At 39.4% G+C, this 24866-nt stretch overlaps 1 protein-coding gene across 1 annotated transcript in view; it reads right to left on the bottom strand.

The window, feature by feature from the left end:
• LOC126470101 (early endosome antigen 1-like) overlaps nucleotides 1–24866 on the bottom strand; it is a 208493-nt gene that overhangs the window by 56115 nt on the left and 127512 nt on the right. The window contains exons 7-8 of the mRNA XM_050097673.1: nucleotides 777–933; nucleotides 439–704 (exon numbers count right to left, since the gene is read on the bottom strand). Of these exons, the coding sequence (XP_049953630.1) occupies nucleotides 439–704; nucleotides 777–933 (423 nt within the window). The remainder of the gene's footprint in view (nucleotides 1–438; nucleotides 705–776; nucleotides 934–24866) is intronic.

Below are 24866 nucleotides of genomic sequence, written 5' to 3'. Positions count from 1 at the left end.
AAATATGTCTTGCTATGACAAATTTTATCACACAATTCTCACGTAATACATGTGTCTGTAACATAATGTTCCTCAAATTCTTTGTGAACATAGGTTCCCTAAAATTTAGAAGCAGCCATTCACATGAAGCACAATTATTTCTTAAAGTTTCCCCCACTGAAATGGCACAAAGCATCTTTACTTAAAAATTCCATTTTAACAAGTCTGTAAGGCCAAGTTAAGTATCTCAGCCTTGTTCCAAAGTTGTCATTGGTGCTGAATTCAAAACATATAAGAGATTTTTTTCAACTTAGATTATGCTGCACTTGCTTACACTTAGTTGAAACTTTCATCTGCTACAAGTTTTGTAGAAGTCTTGTATTATAACCCTTACAGTACAATAAAATTTAGAATTATTTTACATATTTACCAAATTATTGCTACATGTATCATCCTTACCTTGATTTCAGTTCAGCTTCCAGTGAATTATAATTCTGTTTTAACTTGGTCAATGTTGCTTTAGTTTTGTTTTCTTCTTCAACACTGCTTTTGAGTTTGACTTGTAATTCATCAAGTTCTTTATCTTTATGCTCAAGTTTTTCTTTCATCTTTTTCAGCTGTGCAATAGATTCATCAATAGACTTCTGTTTTAGCTCTATTATTTCAGAAAATGACTGATCTTTATTTTTCAGTGATTGTTTCAATTCCTCGTGTTGTTCTTGAAGCTGTAAAAAACACACAATTAGATAATGTGGGCAATGGAAAAGTGAAGATTGTATGGTTACTGATAGATTTACCATTTTCAGTTTCTGTTTCTGTTCCGATAACTCAGAATCCAAAACTATTATTTTTTCTTTTCCAGCATCCACCTGTTGCTTGCAATTCTCAAGCTCTTCCAGTATGCTACTACATTCAGATTCTTTCAAGTTCAATTTCTTATTCAGTTCTTCAATTCTGCAAGAAATAACAAATTGTGAAGTGTAAGTATGGTACAGTGAGCAGGCTATAAACAAACTTCATCTTACAATTAAATTAAGCACTTTTTTTTATGAAGTTTTCTGATTTCCGGTATTCAAAGATTTTTCAAAGACTCATGCTACAAGTGCAATGGGAACCCACATTTTTAACTTGCAGCAGTGTGGATAACAATTATGTAGATGTAAGTAGGTACTACTATATCTTTATTTATAAAAGCAGTCTTTCCAAGTTCTGCAGTAAAAATAGATTTCATGGAAATCAAGACAAAAATTTACAGGAAAGCAAAATTACTGAAGACATTTCAATGTGGCATCAGTGTTCTTTAAATAGCAACATGTCACAAAAATACGAAGTAACATTTCTCTTTTCAGTTGACAGAGATGTGAAAAATGAGATTATCACCACGATGCTAATGCTACTGGGGCAAGACTGAATCTGAAAACTTGGTAATTGTCAAAAATGGGATGTCTAGCTTTGACCATCAGTGCTATTATCATAAGATTTCATAAGTGACAGAAAAATAGGATGCATTCATTTGCAAATGGAACTAGTGTGTAGTAAAAGGAGGAAACCACCAAACGGGCAACCTACAGTGATTAATGAACTTTAGATTCTTCTGAAGCTAAAACCTAACTGAAATAAAGCAAATACTAACAGCATTTTACAATAAGATTATTTGCATCAATTTTGGGAAGAAACTAGCAAATATAGAGAAAGTGGACATTCTCCTTATTGCTAACAGATATGTGGTGAGATTATGTCATCTTCAAGGTAGGCAGTACACTTCTAGTACCAGAGGCCACAGACCAAACTCTGCCAAACATGAGAAACATAGCTTAGGATGTAAAAAAGTGTCCAAACTTTCTATGTGGGTATATTCAAGGCAAGGTTCAACATACGACCTGGATAGTACGTACAGAAATCTTGTTCAGGCTCATGGGCATTTAACAAATGACATTTCTTAAATAAGTCCAAAGGAAAAAAGGCATTTGCTGTAGTAAAAGGGACACTGACCCAATTCAAATGTCATAGAATAGTTAAAAATACCACACACAAAGCAATGGTTATGAAACAGCTACTAAGTGTGACAAAAGAGAACCAATTTGATGATCACCAGACAAAATTTTACTAGTGCTCTTAAAGGAGCACACTGGTCACTTTGGAGTGCTGCAGATAGTAAAGAATTGGTAACTAATAGTCACATGACCCTCCACTGCTGACCTATATGGTGGCATTGAAGTGGTGTGTAAGTGACAGTCATTTGTGTGGAATCACCACAGACACATGGACTGACACAGAGACATGAAGGAATGGTAGAAACAAGCTACTGTGATTTGATGTGCCCTCGACCATACCATGAACGAAGTTGCCCAATTCGTCAGTTTATGAACATAGACTGCCCATCACACCTATAAAGTGGAGTCAAATGAAAATGAGACAGATTATTTATTATTTCAAAAGTAATTGACATATCTGTTAATAAATTTGCCCCACTGTGTGACAAGCTGGTCCGCGCCTTCATGGAAAAATGTTTGCAGTTTTCTATGGAACCACAAGTGTTCCCAGGCATGCTCTTCTTTGTATGAAGGAAACTGGAGACCATGAACAACTTTCTTCAGGGCTCCAAGAATATGGGAACTACATAGGGAGAGATTGGGACAGTGTGTCGGATGTGTAAGGCCTTCCCAGCAAAACTTCTGCAGTGTATTCTAAACAATGTTGACAACATAGGTGCACATCTTCCGTACAGTCCAATCTCTTCCCACACTATTTCCATAATTTTGGAGCCCTGAAGAGAGACGTATGTGGCTGTCAATTTGATTTGAACGAAGAGTTGCATGCCAGGGTGCAACTGTGGTTCCACAGGCAACTAAAAACATTTTTCCATGAAGCCACTGACTGCTTGTCTCACAGAGGGATAAATGGATTAACAGATATGCCAATTACTTCTGAAATAATAACCAGTTTACTTGCTTTTTTTCCCTCTGTCTCATTTTCATCTGACTGCCTCTTACACAGGAATGGAGCACCACTTGCAGTCATGTAACACAGAGTAAGAACAGTAGTCATAAAAAGATCCTGTCCGACAGGGACTAAAGATGTGTCTCATGTGTTTCCAATAACAACTGGTTCCAAACCAACAGGAATTGCTGATGTTGGTGAATGAATATCCATCTCAGCCAGATTACAAGCAAAGATTGCGAATAGAAATGCTCTCAATGGATATCTGGAGTTGGGTGCCTTGCAAAAGGTCAGTGTTCACAGTGGCACATAAACGTGTATGTCTTCATTGGGCCATGCAACACAAAAACTGAACAGTAACTGGCTGGAGGCATGTAGCGTGGTCCAACAAGTTGCGATTTTGTCTCTTTGCAAGTGATGCAAGGTGTCAAGTGCACCGATGGCCCAGTAATGTATTTAATCTGTAGTGTGCGGAGTATGTAGATCAGGCCAGACATAGTTGTGTAATGCTTTGGAAGTGTTTTTAGTATCGTAACTTGGGCTCACTGATTCAGATTACCTTGAACATGTACAAGGATGTTTATTTCAAAATTCTCAGTTACCCCATGTTCATTTTTATTCTACATGTTTATGATGAGTACTCTATCGACATCCCATCTTCTAAGATGATGACAGGTTATGTTTACAGCGCTACACATTTGCATTCCTGGGTTTGATCAACAATAGGGCACCCTATCTTATCTCAACTGGCCCACTAAATTACTCAATTTTAATTCCTTAGAAAACGTTTGGAACAGAAGGTTACACATAGTAATCAACATCCCTACAATTTGGCAGATCTGTGGGATCTAATAATCAATCAATGGCTGGATATGCATACTTGAAAAAACTTGGGGGCACTCTTCCTTGACAAACAGAGGCCATTATCAAGGCTAGAAATTGTTTTACACAGTATTAGAGTGAGGATGACTAGTTCTTCTCTAGTGTGCTTATTCAATAGGAAGGGGAAATCTCAAATCTAACATATATTGGATGGGTATCACAAAAATACCATCTCTCATGAAAGTTTTTGAGTAGAAATTGTTCAGCTGTACTTAAGGAGGCATGTGATGCCACTGAAAGGGCCTAAGCCAGTCCTGCACTCCAGTACTGTAGCAAATGAGATCTGGTTTAATGGAATAAAGCGCCAAACTGTGAAAACACAAAAGCTCAAAAAAGATGATGTTTTGGAAAAGCCAGTGCAAGAGATGTAATGTGGAACTATATGTCAAATGTTTTGCCGCTTATCACGCTAAGTAATTTGTTGTTTTTGTTTCTGATTTGCAATTTGTAGTAATTTTTAATTTGCTTCACTGAGTTCAAAAATATATAACCTTTTCATATAAATGTATATTTTGCTCTCAATAGTGCTTAGTGTTACATACAGGTATATGTATGGTGTATTATTTTAGAACTATAAAGGTAAAAATTGCTTTTTCCACTATAAATGCTTCCTTTTCAATGTAACAAACAAGATAAAAGTAATAAATGTGAAAATAATTAAAAAAAAATTAATTCTGTTGTTATGGGTTAACTGAAGGTCAGGACTATGAAGAAGCTGTATTTGTGTCCAACTGGAATTTGACAACTTTAAAGCTATGTCAAGTTTACAACAAGCACGTGGTTTGTTTGGAAGCTATTGACACATGTACAACACTAATGGTAACAAATGTGTGTTCAATATAGGGATTTTACTATGAGCACATGGTTAGTTTCGAAGCTATCGATAAGCATACAGATCTGAATCTGACAATAACAAATATATGTTCAATATAAGGAAGGCATATGCGAATACTTGACCATATGACAACAGCAGGGACAGACATAACAAAATGTATTGTGACTATGAATTCAATTTTATCTTTCTATCTTGTGGACTAGTAACACCGTTAATACTAGGGAACTAGATAAATGGATGCAAGAAACTAATTTAATGATTATTAACAAACCTAATAACCCACCAACCTACCAAAAACACCACAACCAGTTCAGGTGTAGATGTAATGCTTGCCTCAGGAGAAGGCTTTGACGATACTGCAGGAGGGGAGATAAGTCACCACAACAAAAATGTTTTTCCTTGGTGCTTGTGTTCAAAATACCATGAACAAGCAAGTAATGTGCTACCTAGCTTTCTATGCTGGTTTTATTTATTACTCTCTTCAAAATATTTTTCATCTAGACCCATTTCAGACATATAGATGTTTCCAAATATTAGACTAAGTCCTTAAAATTACAACAGAATTACCTTTTGACTATCTTGATTTACTATGCACAGAACTTTCTGAACTACTCAAGCCAGGTCTGGTACATCCCCATGATTTTTCTACCCACATTTCTTTAAAGTAATCAGGCATACCTTGTTTCTGTAAAGTATCCCTATCCCTGTCACAAAGCACAACATTTTCAAGTCTAACACAAACTCCAATCCCTGCTTAAGGCCTTAGGCCCTTCCCATACCATCTCCCCTGAATCCATTTCATTCATCACCCCTATGACAGCCCACACACCCATCTTCTACACGCTCCCCAAAACCCAAGATGCCCCATTGCGATTGGTTATTGTGCTCCCACTGAAAGACTTCTGGCTCTCATTGACTAACACCTCCAACCAACTGCTCATAATCTAGCTTCCCATGTCAAAGACACCAACCACTTACTTCACTCACTCTACACACTCTTGCCCCTTTACCACTTGGATCCCTACTTATCACTGCTGACACCACCTCCCTACTCACCAACATCCCTCATACCAATGGACTTACCACTACTGAACACTGCCTTTCCCAACGTCCTTCAGACTCCAAACCCACTTCTTCATTCCTCATATACCTAACTAACTTTATCCTTACCTATGACTACTACTTATTTGAAGGGAAGGTATACAAACAAATCTGCAGAACAGCCATGCCACCCCTTTTTTATGAGCTATCTAGAGGAGACCTTCCTAGCCTTTCAGGATACCAAACTACTAGTCTGGTTCAGATTCATTGATGATATTTTCCATTATCTGGACCTAAGGCCAAGACACCCTATCTTCATTCCTTCACAACCAACACCTTCTCTCCCATCCGCTTCATGTGGTCCTCCTCGACCTAGCGTGCCACCTTCCTAGATGTTGACCTCCTCCTTTCTGATGGCTCCATCTGCACTTCTGTCCACATTAAACCCACCAACCACCAACAGTACCTGCAGTTTGACAACTGTCATCCCTTTCACACCAAAAAATCCCTCCCATATAGTCTGGCCACCTGGGGATAGCATACCTGCACTGACAAAAACTCCCTTGCTCAGTATGCTGAAGGTCTCACCAAGGCCTTCACAGACAGGAACTACCCCAGAACTAGTCCACAAACGGATCTCCCATGCCATTTCCCCTCACACTTCCAATCCTCCCACTATCCCCAAGAACCAGCCACAAAGGAGTGTCCCCTTCATCACCCAGTACCACCACCACCCTGGACTTGAACAACTGAACCACATCCTTTGCAAGGGCTTTGATTACCTGTCATTGTGCTCTGAAATGAGGGACATCCTATCCAAGATGCTACCCACTCCTCCTAAAGCAGTGTTCTGTCACCCACCCAACATCCGCAACATCCTAGTCCATCCCTATGCCTCTCCCAATCCCAACACCTGGCCACAAGGATCATATACCTGTGGAGGCCCCAGTGCAAACCTGGCCAATGCACCTACCCAGAAGTTCTTATTACAGTCCTGTCACATGTTTATCCTACTCCATCAGGGGCAGGGTCACCTGTGAAAGCAACCATGGTATTTACTAGCTCTGCTGCAATCATTGCACAGCTTGTTATATTGGTATGACTACCAACCAGCTGTCCACCAGGATGAACACCCACCACCAAACTGTGGCCAAGAGCCAAGTAGACAACCCTGTGGTGCAACATGCAGCTGAACATAACACACATGATTTCAAGGGCTGCTTCTCTACCCGAGCCATCTGGATCCTTCCCACCACCATCAGCTTTTCTGAACTGCACAGACAGGAGTTATCCTTGCAACACATTCTCTGCTCCTAGTATTATCCCACCCTCAACCTGCGATAACATACTGTCTGCACACCCTCCACCCAACAGTTTCCACCCCTCTGTCCTATCATTTACTCCCAAATCTCATCCTCCCAACCTGTTTATTTGCAGCCCTCCGCCAATGCATCATCCCATCTTTCCCTGCTCCTATTCTTTTTTCCCCCAACTTCCTGCCCCACAACTTTCTGATGCAGTGCCTGTTGGTAGTCTAGTCTCTGCACACTCCACCAGACCTGTTTGTCTCCCTCCCCAACCACGATCTACTATCCCTTTCCCTTTCCGGCCCCCTCCAGATTGCTGGTTGCATCCCAGCTTTATATGAACGTCATTTAATTGTGCCTGTCTGAAACTTGACATGTCTCCTTTATTGTAAGTATCAATCTGTATTTTCCTACATTGTTGATATTCCTACCTGGAGTTTCAATTGTCTGACATTTTCAAAAAGGAATTTGTTCAGTAAGAAGACCAAGTCATTCTAATGTGTTTCCTCACCACAATGGGCTATTAACATATTTTCAGCTGCAGTTATAATGACCAGTCTATGGAGGTTATGGCAATCAACAAGTCAGTGCTCCAGTGATATTTTAACAACGCCAATAATAACAAACAGTGGACATTCCTTATTGTGCAAATTACTCAGACAATATCATTGTCGTTATGTGGTTTTATGTTTCCCCAGTGTAGTAACATCTTTAATATTTCTTGGGTATTCAGCCAGATGGCATCACCCAAAAGGCGCAGTTCAGGGTCCTCAGTGCTGTTGTGGCTGGTGCTGGATGCAGATCTCTGCTGGTGTGATGACAATGTGTCCTTGCCTTCTAAATTTGTCATGGAGGGAACGGATTTCCACACTGATTACCACTGTGCTTTGATCATGCTCAAGACTGGATCCTAGGCCTCACTTATTTGAAAGATACTGTCTTTATTTATTGGTCCATCATGTAGTCATGTCTCTACTGCCTCTTTGAGAATACATTCCCAAAAGGTTTCAGTCTTCTGCAAAAACTTGGTTCATCACAATTCATGGTATGTCTACGGGAGATGCAGCGTTCTGCCACAGCAGGCTTCGTCAGCTCTACATAGTCTGTGTGGCATTTATACTCAGTACATATCTCCTATACTGTCAGGATAGTCCGGCCTACATATATTCTCTTACATAAGGGATGTGGTAGATCCCAGTTTTTAGAGTCCTAGGTCACCCTTGACTATTCCCAATAAGGATTTTCTTGGTTGGTGGGTGGAACACATACTTGATGTTGTGTTTCCCGAGTATTCCTCTGACGTGTTCCTCATATATGGAATAATCAACACTGTAACCCGTTTATCTTCAGAAGGCTGCGGACTCAACTTCTTCAATCTTAAGGCATGCTGTATCTGACAGTTGCTGTAACTGTTCACATGGAACACAGCTCGTAAGTGCTGCAACTCAGCTGCCAGACTATCATAGTCCAAGATTTCACATGCTCTGTGCACTACTGCGCTTAGGACACCCTCCCATTGTGAGGAGGCATGCAAGTACAAATCTGTATGTTTCAGTTTACGGTAAATGCTGTGTCCTAGTGTGCCTTCTGGTATTCGCCTGACAAGCACATCTAGAAATGGAAGTTGATTGTTACCTTCTATGTTCATCATGAAACTAATGTTCTGGTGCAGTGGATTTATGTGTTGCAGGAAGTCTTGAAGGTGATATCTGAGAGGTCTGATTACGAACATATTGTCTACATACTGAAGAAGGCATGAGGGCTTGTAGGCTGCAGATTCCACGGGTGCTTCTTCAAATGCCTCCATAAACAATTTGGCCACCATTGACGATAGTGGAAAGCCTATTGCTACTCTGTCTATTTGTTCATAGTAATTTCCATCAAACAGAAAGCAGATTGACGTAAGCATGAATTCAAGTGGCTTATTATTTCTGGCACAATCTTTTCTTCTATGATTCTTAGATGGTCTCTTGCAGGTACCCTCATAAAGAGGGATATCATGTCAATGGTCATAATAACGTATTTTTGGCCCAGTCATAAGTTCTGGAGCTGCTGGATTAAATGCAACGAATTTCGTATGTGGTGCTGGCATTTGTCCACAAAAAGGCTTAGTTAGCACTGCTGTCACATGTTTAGCTAATTTATATGTTGGTTCGCTAATGATGCTAACAATTGCATGGAAAGGCATTCCTTCCTTGGGGAGTTTAGGTGGTCTATAAAATCTAACTGGCTCACTGGTGAAGTTTCTTGTAGAGAAATCTTGACTATTTCTTCGGTACTCTGCGGGGTAGGTCAGATGTTTCGGCAAGTCGACTTCTTGCAATGTTCAGGCATTCCTGATGACTAATATCTGCTGGGTGCCGCATTTATACCCTCCCCCTCTCCTTTGTAGCCTCCAGGCAGCCACCTCTGGGTGTAAATCTGGTGCAGTGGTGGAGGAAGCACGACATTGGAAGTCAATACAGGGTTGTCAGTAGCACTGTGGCTGGTGCTGGAAACAAATCTCTACTGGCAAAGTGACAATGCATCCTCGTCTTCTTCAGTTGTAAAAATGGGAGTGGATTTCCATGCAGACTGCAGCTGGGCTTTGATCATAGTCAAGGCTAAGTCACAGGCTTTGCTTAATTGAAAGCTGCTGTCTATGTATTAGTCTGCCATGTGGTTATGTTGCAACAGTCCTAGCCTTCTGGGATTGTATTCTCAAAGAGGAAGTAGAGATACCTGAAAGGGAGAATGAGTAAGTGAGTGATTTCTTATCACGTATCCCACAAAGATTACAGCAACTCAGAAACTGACTGCAAAATGGGTTGACAGGTTTTTTTGGCAGGAGGCATCCAACCAGAGTTAATAACTTATCAGTATTATGAAGAAATTGGTCTGTGATGGTGCCATTGGATGCATTATGTGGGTTGATCCTGTATTATAGAAGAGACTGACATAAGCCAAATGAACAGATGGAACTGGCAATCACGGATGGATCAAAAGCTTCTGGAACCTTGACTTCATTACTAGGATGTGTGCTGTGATGGGGTATTGAGTGTTCAACTCTGTACTGAATTCCTTACCTATATTTTGTGGATGAACTTTGCTTTCAATCACAGAAACAAGTGGTAACCTTTCTGATCAAGTGGTAACCTTTCTGATCATGTTATGAGCTAGCACGCACTGACCAGTGCTTAGCATTCATTTGTATGTGTGAACTATTCTGTGCCAATAAATGCTGCAGGCAGCAATAAACGCTGCAAAGCACCAAGATCAGCAAGTAAGTTTACAAATTTATCGCTAAGGTTCATACTCAGTTCCTTCCAGCAGCTGCCAGAAAATCATTGAAACTGAAATTTAAAAAAATCCAATATGGAAAAATTCTCTAAAACTGGATGTCTTAGTCAGGTTACAAGTTAGATGTAATGTACTTGGCTCGGGCTTTGGCAATTCTGTCACAATATAAATTGTAATGCCTTAAACCAGAGTATTTTGCAGGAGTCTATACAATGCCTCTAAAATAAGACTTGGGGGGGGGGGGGGGATGCTCAAGTCTGTTCAGTATAGATAAAAAAGAGAGAGAGAGAGAGAGAGAGAGAGAGAGAGAGAGAGAGAGAGAGAGAGAGAGAGTGGGGGGGGGGGGAGGGGGGGGGGACCCTAACATATTGTAAATTTTTCTGACAGCTGCTAGAACAATAGTTCCAAATTCTCCCATTAGGTGCCTCCACTAGATGCCATTTTGTATCAGTTGCCCTAGCAGTACTGAGTTGGAAATATTAGTGTTCTCAGAGTAACTGCTTTCATAAGCACTGTTTCATGTGTTCGGTGATTTTTCAGTGGCAGACATTAAATATCAACAACATAGCTCCAGGTTCACACCAAATGAATTCGCAATTGTGAACACGAACTACCATCAGCTGTAGAATGGAAAGACGACAATGACAATTTATGCCAGACTCTTGATGACTGCACAACACAAAGCTTTATGTCTCGCCTGGGCCCGTCAACACCAACATTGGACTGTTGATGACTGGAAACACATTGCCTAGTTGGACGAGTCTCGTTTCAAATTGTATCGAGTGAATGGACATGTATGGGTAGGGAGACAAGCTCATGAATCCATGGACCCTGCATATCAGCAGAGGACTGTTCAAGCTGATGGAGGCTCTGTAATGGTTTGGGATGTGTGCAGTTGGAGTGATATGGGACCCCTGATATATCTAGATATGACTCTCACGGGTGACATGTACATAAGCATCCTGTCTCATCACCTGCAGCCACTCATGTCCACTGTGCATTCCAATGAACTTGGGCTACTCCAGCAGGACAACGTGAAACCCCACAAGTCAAGAATTGCAACAGAGTGGCTTGAGGAACACTCTTTTGAGTTCAAACCCTTCTGCTCACCACCAAACTCCGCAGACATGAACATTATCGAGCATATCTGGGATGCCTTGCAACATGCTGTTCTGAAGAGATCTCCAGCCCATCGTACTCTTACGGATTTATGGACAGCCCTCCAGGATTTGTGGTTTTGATTCCCTCCAGCACTATTTCAGACATTAGTCAAGTCCATGCCACGTCATGTTGCAGCACTCCTGTGTCCTCGCGGGGCACCTATACAATATTAGGCAGGTGTACCAGTTTCTTTGGCTCCTCAGTGTATTTTCTGCTTGTATGCAGTAATAAATCAAGGAGTACTTAATAATTCAACAACAGATTAAAATAATCTTATAAATGACATTCAAAACTGATCCATCTGTACACCACCACATACAACTGACTCTCTTTGAAGGTGTTCGTACCGAGATGAAGGTCAATTATGATGATGATTGTTAAAATAACCATTAACAGGATTGAAAGAGATACAATATCAAATACTAATGACTGAATAAAATGTTCTCGGGCTTCTATCCGCATCCAGCAGTTAAAATACCATGAGCCTGTAACTATCTTGGCCATTGTCAAGCGAAATCACTGATGATGGGTTGCTGGTAAGCCGTTTGTGTTTTCTAGCTGCTGGCTGTGATGTACTGGTACTCTCAGAATCACAATAGATGGGAAGTTGTTGACTATGCGATAAATCAATGCGCCCACTTCAGCCTTGTGATTGCTGGATCCCACACCACTTTGAGTTGCAGGCCACAGAATTTATTAACGGTGTTACCAGTGATATTTTAATTCAGTCCCTTCTTTAATTACACATTCCCAGTGTCAGCTCTGGCAGAGATTTTGTCAAATTTGATCTAGTGACTGCATTCTAGACCACACTCAATTAGTGAGGATTTCTTGGGTGGTATCGTAGGCATGCTCCTTCCTCAGTTTGCACTATTTATGTGATGTAAGATTGGTCACACTCGCAATGTGTCTTGTTGGCCCCAGGTGTTCTGATACCTGCCGCATCTTTAAAAAAGTGCCTGTCTGAGCAGGTGGTGATGGCATGCAAGTAGAGATCAGTGCTCGTACATTTTCTGTAGATGCTGTGGCCAACACGTACATTTCGATTGCAGTGGATGAGGACACTCAAGAATGTCAATGCATACTGTACTTGCATGTCATCAGCCATCATCACCCAGCACAGAAGTGCACTGTGTTACATAGTATATCATGCAAGATCATCATCAGATGCCTATGAGTTGAGACATGTACGCAAGGCCTTCAGGAACAAGGGCACAATGATCAACAAATAAATGAAGTGATCTCCAGCAAGGATTGCAAAATGACCACCAATGAGGAACAGTAAAGAAAATGTGGCTCCATGTTGGGAAAGATAAGCCACCTGCCACGAAGAGACAAAACTGAAGAAATATTGAGAGTTGTGTCAAATACCTGGGAATTACTGAGACTAAAAGATGTGGCAGGGCAGGAACATCTAGAGTCTACAAGGCAACTTGTGAGTGTGCCCAATCTTATGTTGGAGAAACAGTGTACACTGTAGAACAAAGCAGAATGAGCACAAGAGGTTTTATCACCTACACTACACAAAAAAAATCTGCTTTACTTAAGCATACTGTAGAAAATGGTCACCGTGTCCAGTTTTATGGAATCTCTGTTGTTGCTTGCACTAACGGCTTCTGGGACTGTGTAATTAAAGATGCCACTGAACTGACAACACCCTTAATGGAAACTGTGGCCTGCAGCTTGGGGCGGCATGAGATCTTGTGATAATAGGGCCAAAGTAGGTCCACGGTACTTAGTGTCAACTTATACCCACATATATCCGTGAGCACCAGTGATGTCACAGCTGACAGCAGTCCATCAGCAGTCATTTCACTTGGCAACAATCAGGGACAGCTTGGTTGAAATCATGAGATATGTTAACTACTTGACATGGCTGGGAGCCCAAGAACATTTTATTCAATGTTAATGCCATGAGACTCTGTATCTTGACATCTAGTATAAAAGACTCTTTGTTAAGTACAGCACACAAGCACCTGATAATGTCGTATGCGGGCCAATCAAAGTTTCATGAGAACACAGTTTTTCGCAGCACCTGTCTTGGATAAATGTTTTATGGATTTCTTGCAGCATCAAATCTGTATGTAAACTCAAGCTGTCAACAACTTCATTTGCATCATCGTCAGGCATTGTCTGTCGTCCCTGTGGTATGTTATTTAGCTGGCCGAATTGTGTTATGGATATGTCATGAAGTCACTCAACTTCCAGATGCTGCCGAAGATTATATCAAGTTGTATGATGGAAGACATTAGTAGCAATTTTGGTTCTGTTAGACTGTAGTTAACTCAGCTTATTTCTCTGTTATCTTTCGGTATCAAACATTCATTTCCGTGCACAACTAAGGGTGTAGCTATTATCCCACTTAAAGTTGTCCCACATTCTCATCTTAATGGCTTTTTTCAGGATAAGACTCCCAGTAGGTAGATACATGTTATTACTGTTTCGTCGCACATAACTGGATGTTCATTTATAAGGCTGTGGAAGGTAACAGCAGATTTAACAAAGAAAACATGTAATTTAGTGTAGGGTTGAGGTTTTGGGAGCTTTCTTAAATCGTATCTATTAACTGACCAATGTAATTCCTATCGCATTTTTATAAATTCAGTAAGAAATATGTTAAACTCACTTGTGGGACAGATTCTGAGGATACGGTTGGTTAATTCCAATGGAACAGCCAATAGTGTCCCCCTATTTGGACCACTCAGTATACACTGGGGTGAGAAAAGTCATGGAATGCCTCCTAATAGTATGTCAGACCTCCTTTTGCCCGGCAAAGTGCAGCAACTCAACATAGCATGGAGAGTTAATTTAGATGTGGAACAGCTGCTTCGACCAGGTGTGGGGTCTCATATCAGTGTAGTTCCTGTTGACTATCAGTAGGTGGGACTATACTACCCTCAGCCTTCACCTCAACACGGAAGGGAAGGGAAGCGAAACGAAGGGAAGGGAAGGGAAGGGAAAACTATCTGGGCTAATAGAAAATAACTTATTTGGGGGTGGGCGGGGGTGGGCGGGGGTGGGGGGTGGCGACATTATGACATGCGGTGAAGTACCAGTGGCTACAAGTGACAGAACAGCAGTTTTTTTTTTAGGGTGGGAAGGGCAGAGACAAAAGATTTTCAGAGATAGATTGAAAATTACACTAACATTGATAAAACAGGCAGTCAGAAAGCAAATTTTAGTGTACACAATTCATGCAAACAGCCACTAATTGAAACTGACAGAAAAATTGGGTTTATCCAGTTGTAATTCAGCCAGTGCACAAAATCAGTTATCCTTACTGCATCAAACTGTTTTAATTTCAAGACTAATAAATTTTGCTCAGAGCAGCACTTAGAAGCTTGTGCAAAAGTAGTAGTATTTCATAATAATTCCTTTATAATAGTAACTATATGCAGAAAGCCTTCAGCAAACTTTAATTTCTTCATAAAAAATCTGGACGCTCTGTTGTCCCATCTCACAGAAACAAAAACACGAAATAATGGTTTGTTGTGGTGATTTTAATTTGGATTTATTGAAAAGCTCTGTCAGTGAACTTCAGTGAACTATTATTGCAAGCAATAAAATTGTCATTCAATTCCTACATGAACTTTGCAAGTAGGGCATGACAATGTTTCAACTGCTACTGATAATATTTTTTTAGACAAATCTTGGGAAAAAAAGTCATATAACAAAACCAACAGTAAATGGGATATCTGATCATGACATGCACTATCCTATGTTAAATGTTGAAACTTGTCAGGGTATAAACTCACTTGTATCTGAGTACAGAAGGGTAATGTTTTTGTTGTGGTCTTCAGTCCTGAGACTGATTTGATGCAGCTCTCCATGCTACTCTATCCTGTGCAAGCTTCTTCATCTCCCAGTACCTAATGCAACCTACATCCTTCTGAATCTGTTTAGTGTATTCATCTCTTGGTCTCCCTCTACGATTTTTACACTCCACGCTGCCCTCCAGTACTAAATTGGTGATCCCTCCTTCTAGTCAAGTTGTGCCACAAACTTCACTTCTCCCCAATCCTATTCAATACCTTCTCATTAGTTATACGATCTACCCATCTAATCTTCAGCATTTTTCTGTAGCACCACATTTCGAAAGCTTCTATTCTCTTTTTGTCCAAACTAGTTATCGTCCATGTTTCACTTCCATACATGGCTACGCTCCATACAAATATTTTCAGAAACGACTGCCTGACACTTAAATCTATACTCGATGTTAACAAATTTCTCTTCTCCAGAAATGCTTTCCTTGCCATTGCCAGTATACATTTGATATCCTCTCTACTTCAACCATCATCAGTTATTTTGCTCCCCAAATAGCAAAACTCGTTTACTACTTTAAGTGTCTCATTTCGTAATCTAATTCCCTCAGCATCACCTGACTTAATTCCAATACATTCCATTATCCTCGTTTTGCTTTTGTTGATGTTCATCTTATACCCTCCTTTCAAGACACTGTCCATTCCGTTCAACTGCTCTTCCAAGTTCTTTGCTGTCTCTGACAGAATTACAATGTCATCGGCAAACCTCAAAATTTTCATTTCTTCTCCATGAATTTTAATACCTACTCCGAATTTTTCTTTTGTTTCCTTCACTGCTTGCTCAATATACATACTGAATAACATCGGGGATAGGCTACAATCCTGTCTCACTCCCTTCCCAACCACTGCTTCCCTTTCATGTCCCTCGGCCCTTATAACTGCCATCTGGTTTCTGTACAAATTGTAAATAGCCTTTCGCTCCCTGTATTTTACCCCTGCCACCATCAGAATTTGAAAGAGAGTATTCCAGTCAACATTGTCAAAAGCTTTCTCTAAGTCTACAAATGCTAGAAACGTAGGTTTGCCTTTCCTTAATCTAGCTTCTAAGAAAAGTCGTAGGGTCAGTATTGCCTCATGTGTTCCAATATTTCTACAGAATCCAAACTGATCTTCCCCGAGGTCGGCTTCTACCAGTTTTTCCATTCGTCAGTAAAGAATTCGCGTTAGTATTTTGCATCCGTGACTTATTAAACTGATAGTTCGGTAATTTTCACATCTGTCAGCACCTGCTTTCTTTGGGATTGGAATTATTATGTTCTTCTTGAAGTCTGAGGGTATTTTGCCTGTCTCATACATGTTGCTCACCAGATGGTAGAGTTTTGTCAGCACTGGCTCTCCCAAGGCTGTCAGAAGTTCTAATGGAATGTTGTCTACTCCCGGGACATCGTTTCGACACAGGTCTTTCAGTGCTCTGTCAAACTCTTCACGCAGTATCGTAACTCCAATCTCATCTTCATCTACATCCTCTTCCGTTTCCATAATATTGTCCTCAAGTACATTGCCCTTGTATAGACTCTCTACATACTCCTTCCACCTTTCTGTTTTCCCTTCTTTGCTTAGAACTGGGTTTCCATCTGAGCTCTTGATATTCATACAAGTGGTTCTCTTTTCTCCAAAGGTCTCTCTAATTTTCCTGTAGGCAGTATATATCTTACCCCTAGTGAGATAAGCCTCTACATCCTTACTTTTGTCCTCTAGCCATCCCTGCTTAGCCACTTTGCACTTCCTGTTAATCTCATTTTTGAGACGTTTGTATTCCTTTCTGCCTGCTTCATTTACTGCATTTTTATATTTTTTCCTTTCATCAATTAAATTCAATATTTCTTCTGTTACCCACGGATTTCTACTAGCCCTAATTTCTACTTTACCTACTAGATCCTCTGCTGCCTTCACTATTTCATACCTCAAATCTACCCATTCTTCTTCTACTGTATTTCTTTCCCCTATTACTGTTAATTGTTCCCTTATGCTCTCCCTGAAACTCTGTACAACCTCTGGTTCTTTCAGTTTATCCAGGTCCCATCTCCTTAAATTCCCACCTTTTTGCAGTTTCTTCAGTTATAATCTACAGTTCATAACCAATAGATTGTGGTCAGAGTCCACATCTGCCCCTGGAAATGTCTTACAATTTAAAACCTGGTTCCTAAATCTCTGTCTTACCATTATACAATCTATCTGAAAGCTGTCAGTATCTCCAGGCTTCTTCCATGTATACAACCTTCTTTTATGATTCTTGAAGTAATAAATTAATCAAAACACTGAGAATTTTAGGAGATTATTCAAAGACATAAACTGGATAGATGTTTACAATACCTCTGACTCAAATGAAAAATACAAAGCTTTCATTAATAAAGTTAATTTGTAATTTGAAAATTGTTTTTCTCGTACGGTAACTCAGATCAAACAGAAGTCTAAAAATAAACCATCGATTACACAAGAAACAACAGTATCAAGTGGAATGAAAAGGAAATTGTATCTACCATCTAGGAACAGCTCTGGTGTTAGCACTGTAATGCATTACAAAGAATACTGCAAAATATTGAAGCAAGTAATCCAGAAATCTAAGCAGCTTTATTATGAGAAAAAGATAATTACATCAGGCAATTAAATAAAAACTACATGGAATACAGTGAAGACAGAGACAGACGGGTCCAGAATGGAAGATGAACTGATAGCTCTAAAAATAAATGAGACATTGGTAACAAGTGCATGTAGTGTTGCAAATCTCTTAAACAAGTACATTTTTCTGTTACTGACAGCTTAAGGTTATCAGATTCAGTAAACAGTGCAACGGAATATTTGAGACCAATCTCTACAAATAACTCAAGAAAATGGAAATGATGCTCACTTCTCCCAAAGAAGTAGTAGCCATCGAAACATCCTTAAAATCAGAATATTCTGGAGGTTATGAAAACATATTTACAAATTTAATCAAAGAGTGTTCATTTAAGTTGAGATCTATCTTAAGTTATTTGTGTAATCAGCCTCTTCTCAGTGGAATATCAACAATGTATGAAAATGACTCATTGCTACTTTCAAAGACTCTTGACATGTCGCAGAAAATGCCAGTAGCGTCTACTACTTTTCCTACATTGGAGTGGAACATTTCCAGACCGGCTAAAATATGTCTGACGTTACACCTCTTTACAAGAAGGGGGAGAAAGAGATACCATCAAACCATCAAGCAATTTCACTTTTGCCGACTTTTTCAAAAATATTTGAAAAGGTTGTGTTCAAGTGATTTCTTAAGCCTCCAACTGCAAACAAAATATTGTCCATGTGACAGTTTAGGATCCTTAAGGGTTCTGATACATAGAAGGCTATTTGCATGTACAGTGAGAATGTACTTCATTCATTAGATAACAAATTAGAGGCTACTGGCATTTTCTGTGACCTGTGGAAAACCTTTGACTGTGTGAATCACAACGTTCTGTTAAGTAAATTAGAATTTTATGGTGTCACTGGCAGTGCTGCAACATAGTTTGACTCTTACCTAACTAACAGGAAACAAAGGGTATCATTCCAAAATACCCATGGAATAAGCAATCAGTCTTCATCTGATTGGGAATTAATTATATGTGGTGTCCCTCAAGGTTCCGGACCATTGCTTTTTCTTGTGTACATTAGTGACCTCTTATGTGTTACACTGCCAGGCGCTAAGTCTGCTTTGTTTGCAGATGATGCAAACATTGTAATAAACAGCAGGTCAAGTACAGATGTAGAAACGGCAGATAATCAAATTTTCACTGACATTAATAAATGGTTCAAAGCTAATTAACTGTCATTTAACTTTGAAAAGAGCCACTATTTGCATTTCAGAATTTGTAAGAAATTTTCTTCCAGCATGGGTATAACATATGAAGACATGCAGATAGAACAGGTTTACAGCATTAAAGTTCTGGGATTACAACTCAATAATAAATTCACTTGGGAATGGCGTACCATAGAATTGGTGAAGTGCCTGAATATGTCCGTATTTACAATGCAAATTATGTCAGATGTAGGAGGTATAAACATAAAAAAAATTGCATACTTTGCTTACTTTCATTCTATTACGTCATATGGGATCATATTTTGGCGTAACTCATCAGTCTGCGTATGGGTTTTTGGAGTGCAAAAGCATGTAATAAGACTTATTTGTGGTGTAAATTCAAGATCATCATGTAGAAAACTGTTGAAGGAACTAGGTATTCTAATCAGTGCTTCTCTCGATATTTATTCCTTAATGAAATTTGTTGCAAATAATATGTCTCTATTTCCAACCAGTAGTTCAATACACAGTATGAATACTAGGAATAAGAACACCATACATAAAGACCTACAATCACTTACTTTGGTCCGTAAAGAGGTCCAATATTCAGAAACACACAAGTTGAATACATTGGCAGAAACCATTAAAAACTTGGTTTTAAATAAAGCATAGTTTAAACAGGGTTTGAAAGACTTTTTGATAGGAAACTCATCCTACTCAATAGATGAATATCTTAACAAAGACTGCTAGATGAGCTTAAGTAAAATGTTGGTTACATTTCAGTTTTGACATCACTTGGTCACAACAGTCGAGATAGGGGTATTTTATGTATGATAAATTTATTAAAAGTGCACAACAATGTTTCATTTTAACAGTGTATTAATTCTGTAAATATAAGCAATTCCAGTTTACTATTATGTATACACATATTTTGACAATCTCCTGACAAATGATCAGGGAAGTGAGTATTATATTCAAATGTTCTATGTATTTTATGTTATACTTTCTGACATGTTCCACACCCATAAGAATCATCTCGTTTTTGGGTCTGTAGAATGAGAACTGAATCTAATGTAAATCAAAAAATTGTTGGAAGTCCCCTGCTGGAATACTGAGTCATGCTGCGTCCCTAGCTGTCCATAACTGCAAAAGTGTTGCCAGTGCAGGAATTTGTGCATGAACTGACCTCTCAATTATGTCCCATAAATATTGGATGGGACTCTGTCGGGCAATCTGGGTGGCCAGTTCATTTGCTTGAATAGTTAAGAATGTTCTTCAAATCAGTCACGGACAATAGTGGTATTGTGACGTGACATCATTGTTTGGGAACAGGAAGTCCATGAATGGCTGCAAATGGCCTCCAAGTAGCCATTTACAGTCAATGATTGGTTCACTTGGACCAGAGGACTCGGTCCATATTTGAGCACTATCGTCGCCTCTTACCCACTGAAACTGGGACTCATCTGACCATGTCATGGTTTTCCAGTCATCTAGGATACAAGCAATATGTTCACGTGCCCAGGAGAGGTGCTGAAGGCGATGTCATTCTGTTATCAAAGGAACTTGTGTCGGTCATCAGCTGCCACAGCCCATTAAAGCCAAATTTCGCCACACTGTCCTAATGGATATGTCCGTCGTACATCCCGCATTGATTTCTGCAGTGTTGCTTGTCTGTTAGCACTGATAACTCTATGCAAACACTCCTGCTCACGGTCATTGAGGCAAAGCCGGCGACCACTGCATTGTCCGTAGTGAAGCCTGAAATTTGGTATTCTTAGCACACTCTTGACACTGTGGATCTAGGAATACTGAATTCCCTAATAATTTCTGAAATGAAATGTCCCAAGAGTCTAGCTCCAACTACTATTTCACGTTAAAAGTCTCTTAATTCCTGTTGTGTGGCCATAATCGTGTCGGAAATGTTTTCATGTGAATCACTTGATTACAAATGACAGTTCTGCCAATGCACTGCCCTTTTATACATTGTGTATGCAATACTACCACCATCTGTATAAGTGCATATTGCTATCTCATGGCTTTTGTCACCTCAGTGTATATTACCTTAAAATCATGGTACTCATTCATAATTTAAAAAAAGAAATTGTTCTTAGAAACATAGTGTTGAGTAAACAAGTTCATGCACTGTGTCACGGCTAAAATTATCCTGGGCTTTATCAACAACCAGGTTGTCACTTTGCTCATATGCAAAACGATTATGTCAACTGTGGATAATTTCTGTAAAGTCATTCTAGTATTTTATGGATGTTGATTGTTGCATGAAATGCCAGTTGAGCAAAACCAAGCCTTGGCCCATATGTCCTGCTCACATACGGTTTGACACGCCATGGCCAGCCTTGCTTTAAACTGATCACTTCCATTTCCAAATCTCTAGTGACAGAGGTGGCTGATGGTTTGGTCTCAAATGATCCCATCTCTATTTGATTGCACTTTGACTTGTCTTTGTAATAACTCTTCCTTTTGGGAAGAAATAGGGGGAAGATCCAATACTGAGTGCAACAATCATTGTAGGTGAGATCTTTATTTGAAGGGATTTTGGCATCACAATGTCAGCATCTGAAGTCCTCAAAACTGGTTCTCTGCAGGCGTCAGCTTAGTGGAAAGTGTAACTTGGGATGTGTGTGACTGAGTTTGCATGGTTTAAATAATTTCTTTGCTTCAGCATACAGTACATGTTTTGTGTCAATTATTTCTTGCATTTTCTTTTCTTCTGTATTTTATGGACACCCTACACTTCAAATCTGATGTTAGTTGAAGCAGTTAACACATGCCAGTGAGAATGTGCATCCTACAGTCATTCACAAGCTACTTGGTCACAGTATCCACAAGTAGCATTTGCACTGTATGCAACTGCAGCGTGTCCAAATCTTTGATGACTGAAGCATCACAACGGATTTAGTACATATAGATGGACATTTTAGCATATGAAATTATTTTTAATGTGATAGGGTAAAACCTGAGAGTTGAACATTAAAAGTAATGCAGGCATTTTTTCAAGGTTATTCTTCACGCTCTTCCTTATGTTCTGCACATATGTACCACACCTTTGCTGCTCTCTCCTTTTATAGAGTTATGAGTTCTTCATTTAACAGTTCCTTACATGACAACACTCCATTGTTGGTGTTTTGAGTTTGATGCAGTTAAGCTACAATGGGATATTCATGAAGTTTATCAGATTTCAGTAGATTTGTTGCTTGTCCAGAACTGGCAGTTTCAATCAACTACATGTTAGTTTAGAACCTCAAACTCTGGGCTTCTTACCAAAATGTGCCCCCTCCCATTTCATAAAAACATTTTGACATTACTGTGTCCTGTTACTGTAACTGTCCCTTATTTCTGTATATGTGTACAGGAGAGCTACTCTCACAAATTTTGTTGGGTTGGGTGCAAGTGCTCACCAGTGGCCCACTGGCTCAACTGTGAGTGTTATTTTTGAAATTACTGCTTTCCACTTAAGTCCTACAAGCAGCTAGGTAACTAAGAGTCCAGTCAAACAGAGCCCACTTGCCTCGGTAAGCCTTATTTAACTGAGGTGCTACAGTTGTCCCTGGGGTTGCCCATTATCGACTGTTTTGTCTCATTCCATGAACACAGAGCACACCTTGATATTGAGTGTTTGGCTTTTTTTTTTTTCCTTCAATTGAGATTTGTCCTGTCCTCATGATCCAGATGGTTGAGCCAAGATCCATATTCCCTGTAATACATCGTGTACCACCATCATACCAAATGATTACAGAGGACTGATGGTGTTCACCAGTTACCAGTTCAGGAGAGAGAGGTTCACCAAATGCGAATTCTGTCACTGAAGACAAAGTTCCATGACATGGTTGCTATCAGGCAGGTGCCAGGAGGCATGAGTAGTTCATCAAATGCCATGTACATGACACGCATTACCCCTCTAGAAAATACAGATCTGATAGAATGACTGACTATGGTGAAGGTCCTATACAGTCCAAGGAAAGGAAAAAAAAATCTTTTGAAATCAAACATAAATTCAATAATCAATGGCCCAAAGAAACCAGTTGGAGCCTATTTTCTCATTTTTGAAAAATTTCAATTAGACATCAATTTAGTTCCAATATACATACACATACATTTACATCTAGTAGGATTTGCAACTAAGCAGAGTATTTATTGACAGTTAGACTGTATTACGTTATCTTGAAGGGTGTTATCTACAGGCGCAGAAATGGGAAAGTATGACAAGATCAATGCCATCCATCAAATACAATTCCAGTTTGGGGTATAACATCAGTCATAACTTTAGACCATTTGCACGCAATGTATATCTGTCTAAATGAAGTGGTGTCAGGAGAACACCACAAGAGTCCCATGATTGACTACTGGATTAGAATGTGCAGCATTAGTCTTTTATTATAAGGTTAATGAGACAAGTTTGTCATGCCACTCAAACTTTTAAGTGTAACAATGTATGGGGGTTACAAGATGGAATGATCAGAGCACTTCAGCAAGGTAATGCAACTGACAGGTGTTAGTTCATTGGAAAGATACACATAAACTGCAGTTGATGCTCCTTTAAAATTCCTGAATGACTATGCAGAATCACAGTTCAAGTATGAGGGGCAGAAAGGTCATTACCTGAATGGACTGGCAGTGAATATCGATCATATATAAACAACTGAAGCACAGATGGTCATTTTTGTCACAAAAAATGTTGACAGACTGTCTAAGGAGTGATGTGATTATCTCATGAAAAGCTACTTACAACATTTCAATAACAGGTTTTCAGCGAGGAATGAAGAAATATCCTGCAGCACCCTACATAGTGCTCTGGTAGGGATCATGCACATAAAATTAAATTCCAACTTGCCCTGAGGTATATAATCATTCTTTCCATGCTCCATCTGTGAATGAAATGTGAACAATACTTAAGATAAGGTATAATGTAAAAGACCATCTGCCAGACACTTTGCAGTGATTCGCAAAGAGTAGATTTACATACACCTCACAGCTTGATGAAATGCTTCAATCTTTCACTTGTTTTTTGAAATCAGTGTCATATTGCTTAGTAGCTCTCCTACATAAATGTCTTGATCAAAGCTTCTGGGGAGACAGAATACTGGAAAATATCCAAACCAGTACTTAGAATTAAAATAACTTTTACTTACCAGTAAATTACAACTTGTACTCACAACTGCTGGTTGAAAACTGCTATCTACATTCTGACTAACATGAGCTTATGATATAGCTAAAACTTCTCACTGTCTGTTAAGATTAGTGTGGAGTTTATTATTTGTGGAAGTACTTTATTAAATAGCTGTAATTTTTCTATTGGTACCTATTTCTTGAATCTTTGTAAAACTGGAAATGAGAACATAAGACAATGCAAAGACTAAACACCTAACATTTAAAAAGTGAAATGTGGATAAGATGGTATAATAGTCTTTCAAGAAGGGCAAAACAATGAAAGCCATGGCATAAATGTATTCAGCTCGTGGTGCATGGGAACAATAACTGCAAAGTAGAAGAATCAGAGAGTACAAACAGATAACATATCAGCAATAAATATTCTATGCAAGATACACAGCAGAAAAATTAGGATTTACACCAGGGTCATTAGAGACCAAGGACAGTCACGAATTGGAGGAAGGTCAGGGAAGGAAATTAGTTGTATGCTTTGCGGTATATTGATAATTTTTACTTATGGACCGTCTGACAGCAACTGAATAAAACACAATTCTAGTGCCATACGCGTTTCACCTTTATTTTCTGCAAGGCATCATCAGTGGCCTGGAATATGTACATATGTTAGCTATTTTATTTACATTTTTGTCACTGTGCCTATAGGTTATAAACAGTTCTGGTGGTTGGTATTTCCTATTAAGTAGTAA

This window comes from Schistocerca serialis, chromosome 3 (genome assembly GCF_023864345.2).
Source record: "Schistocerca serialis cubense isolate TAMUIC-IGC-003099 chromosome 3, iqSchSeri2.2, whole genome shotgun sequence".
NCBI lineage: Eukaryota > Metazoa > Arthropoda > Insecta > Orthoptera > Acrididae > Schistocerca > Schistocerca serialis.
This window is presented reverse-complemented; position numbering and strand designations above follow the sequence as displayed.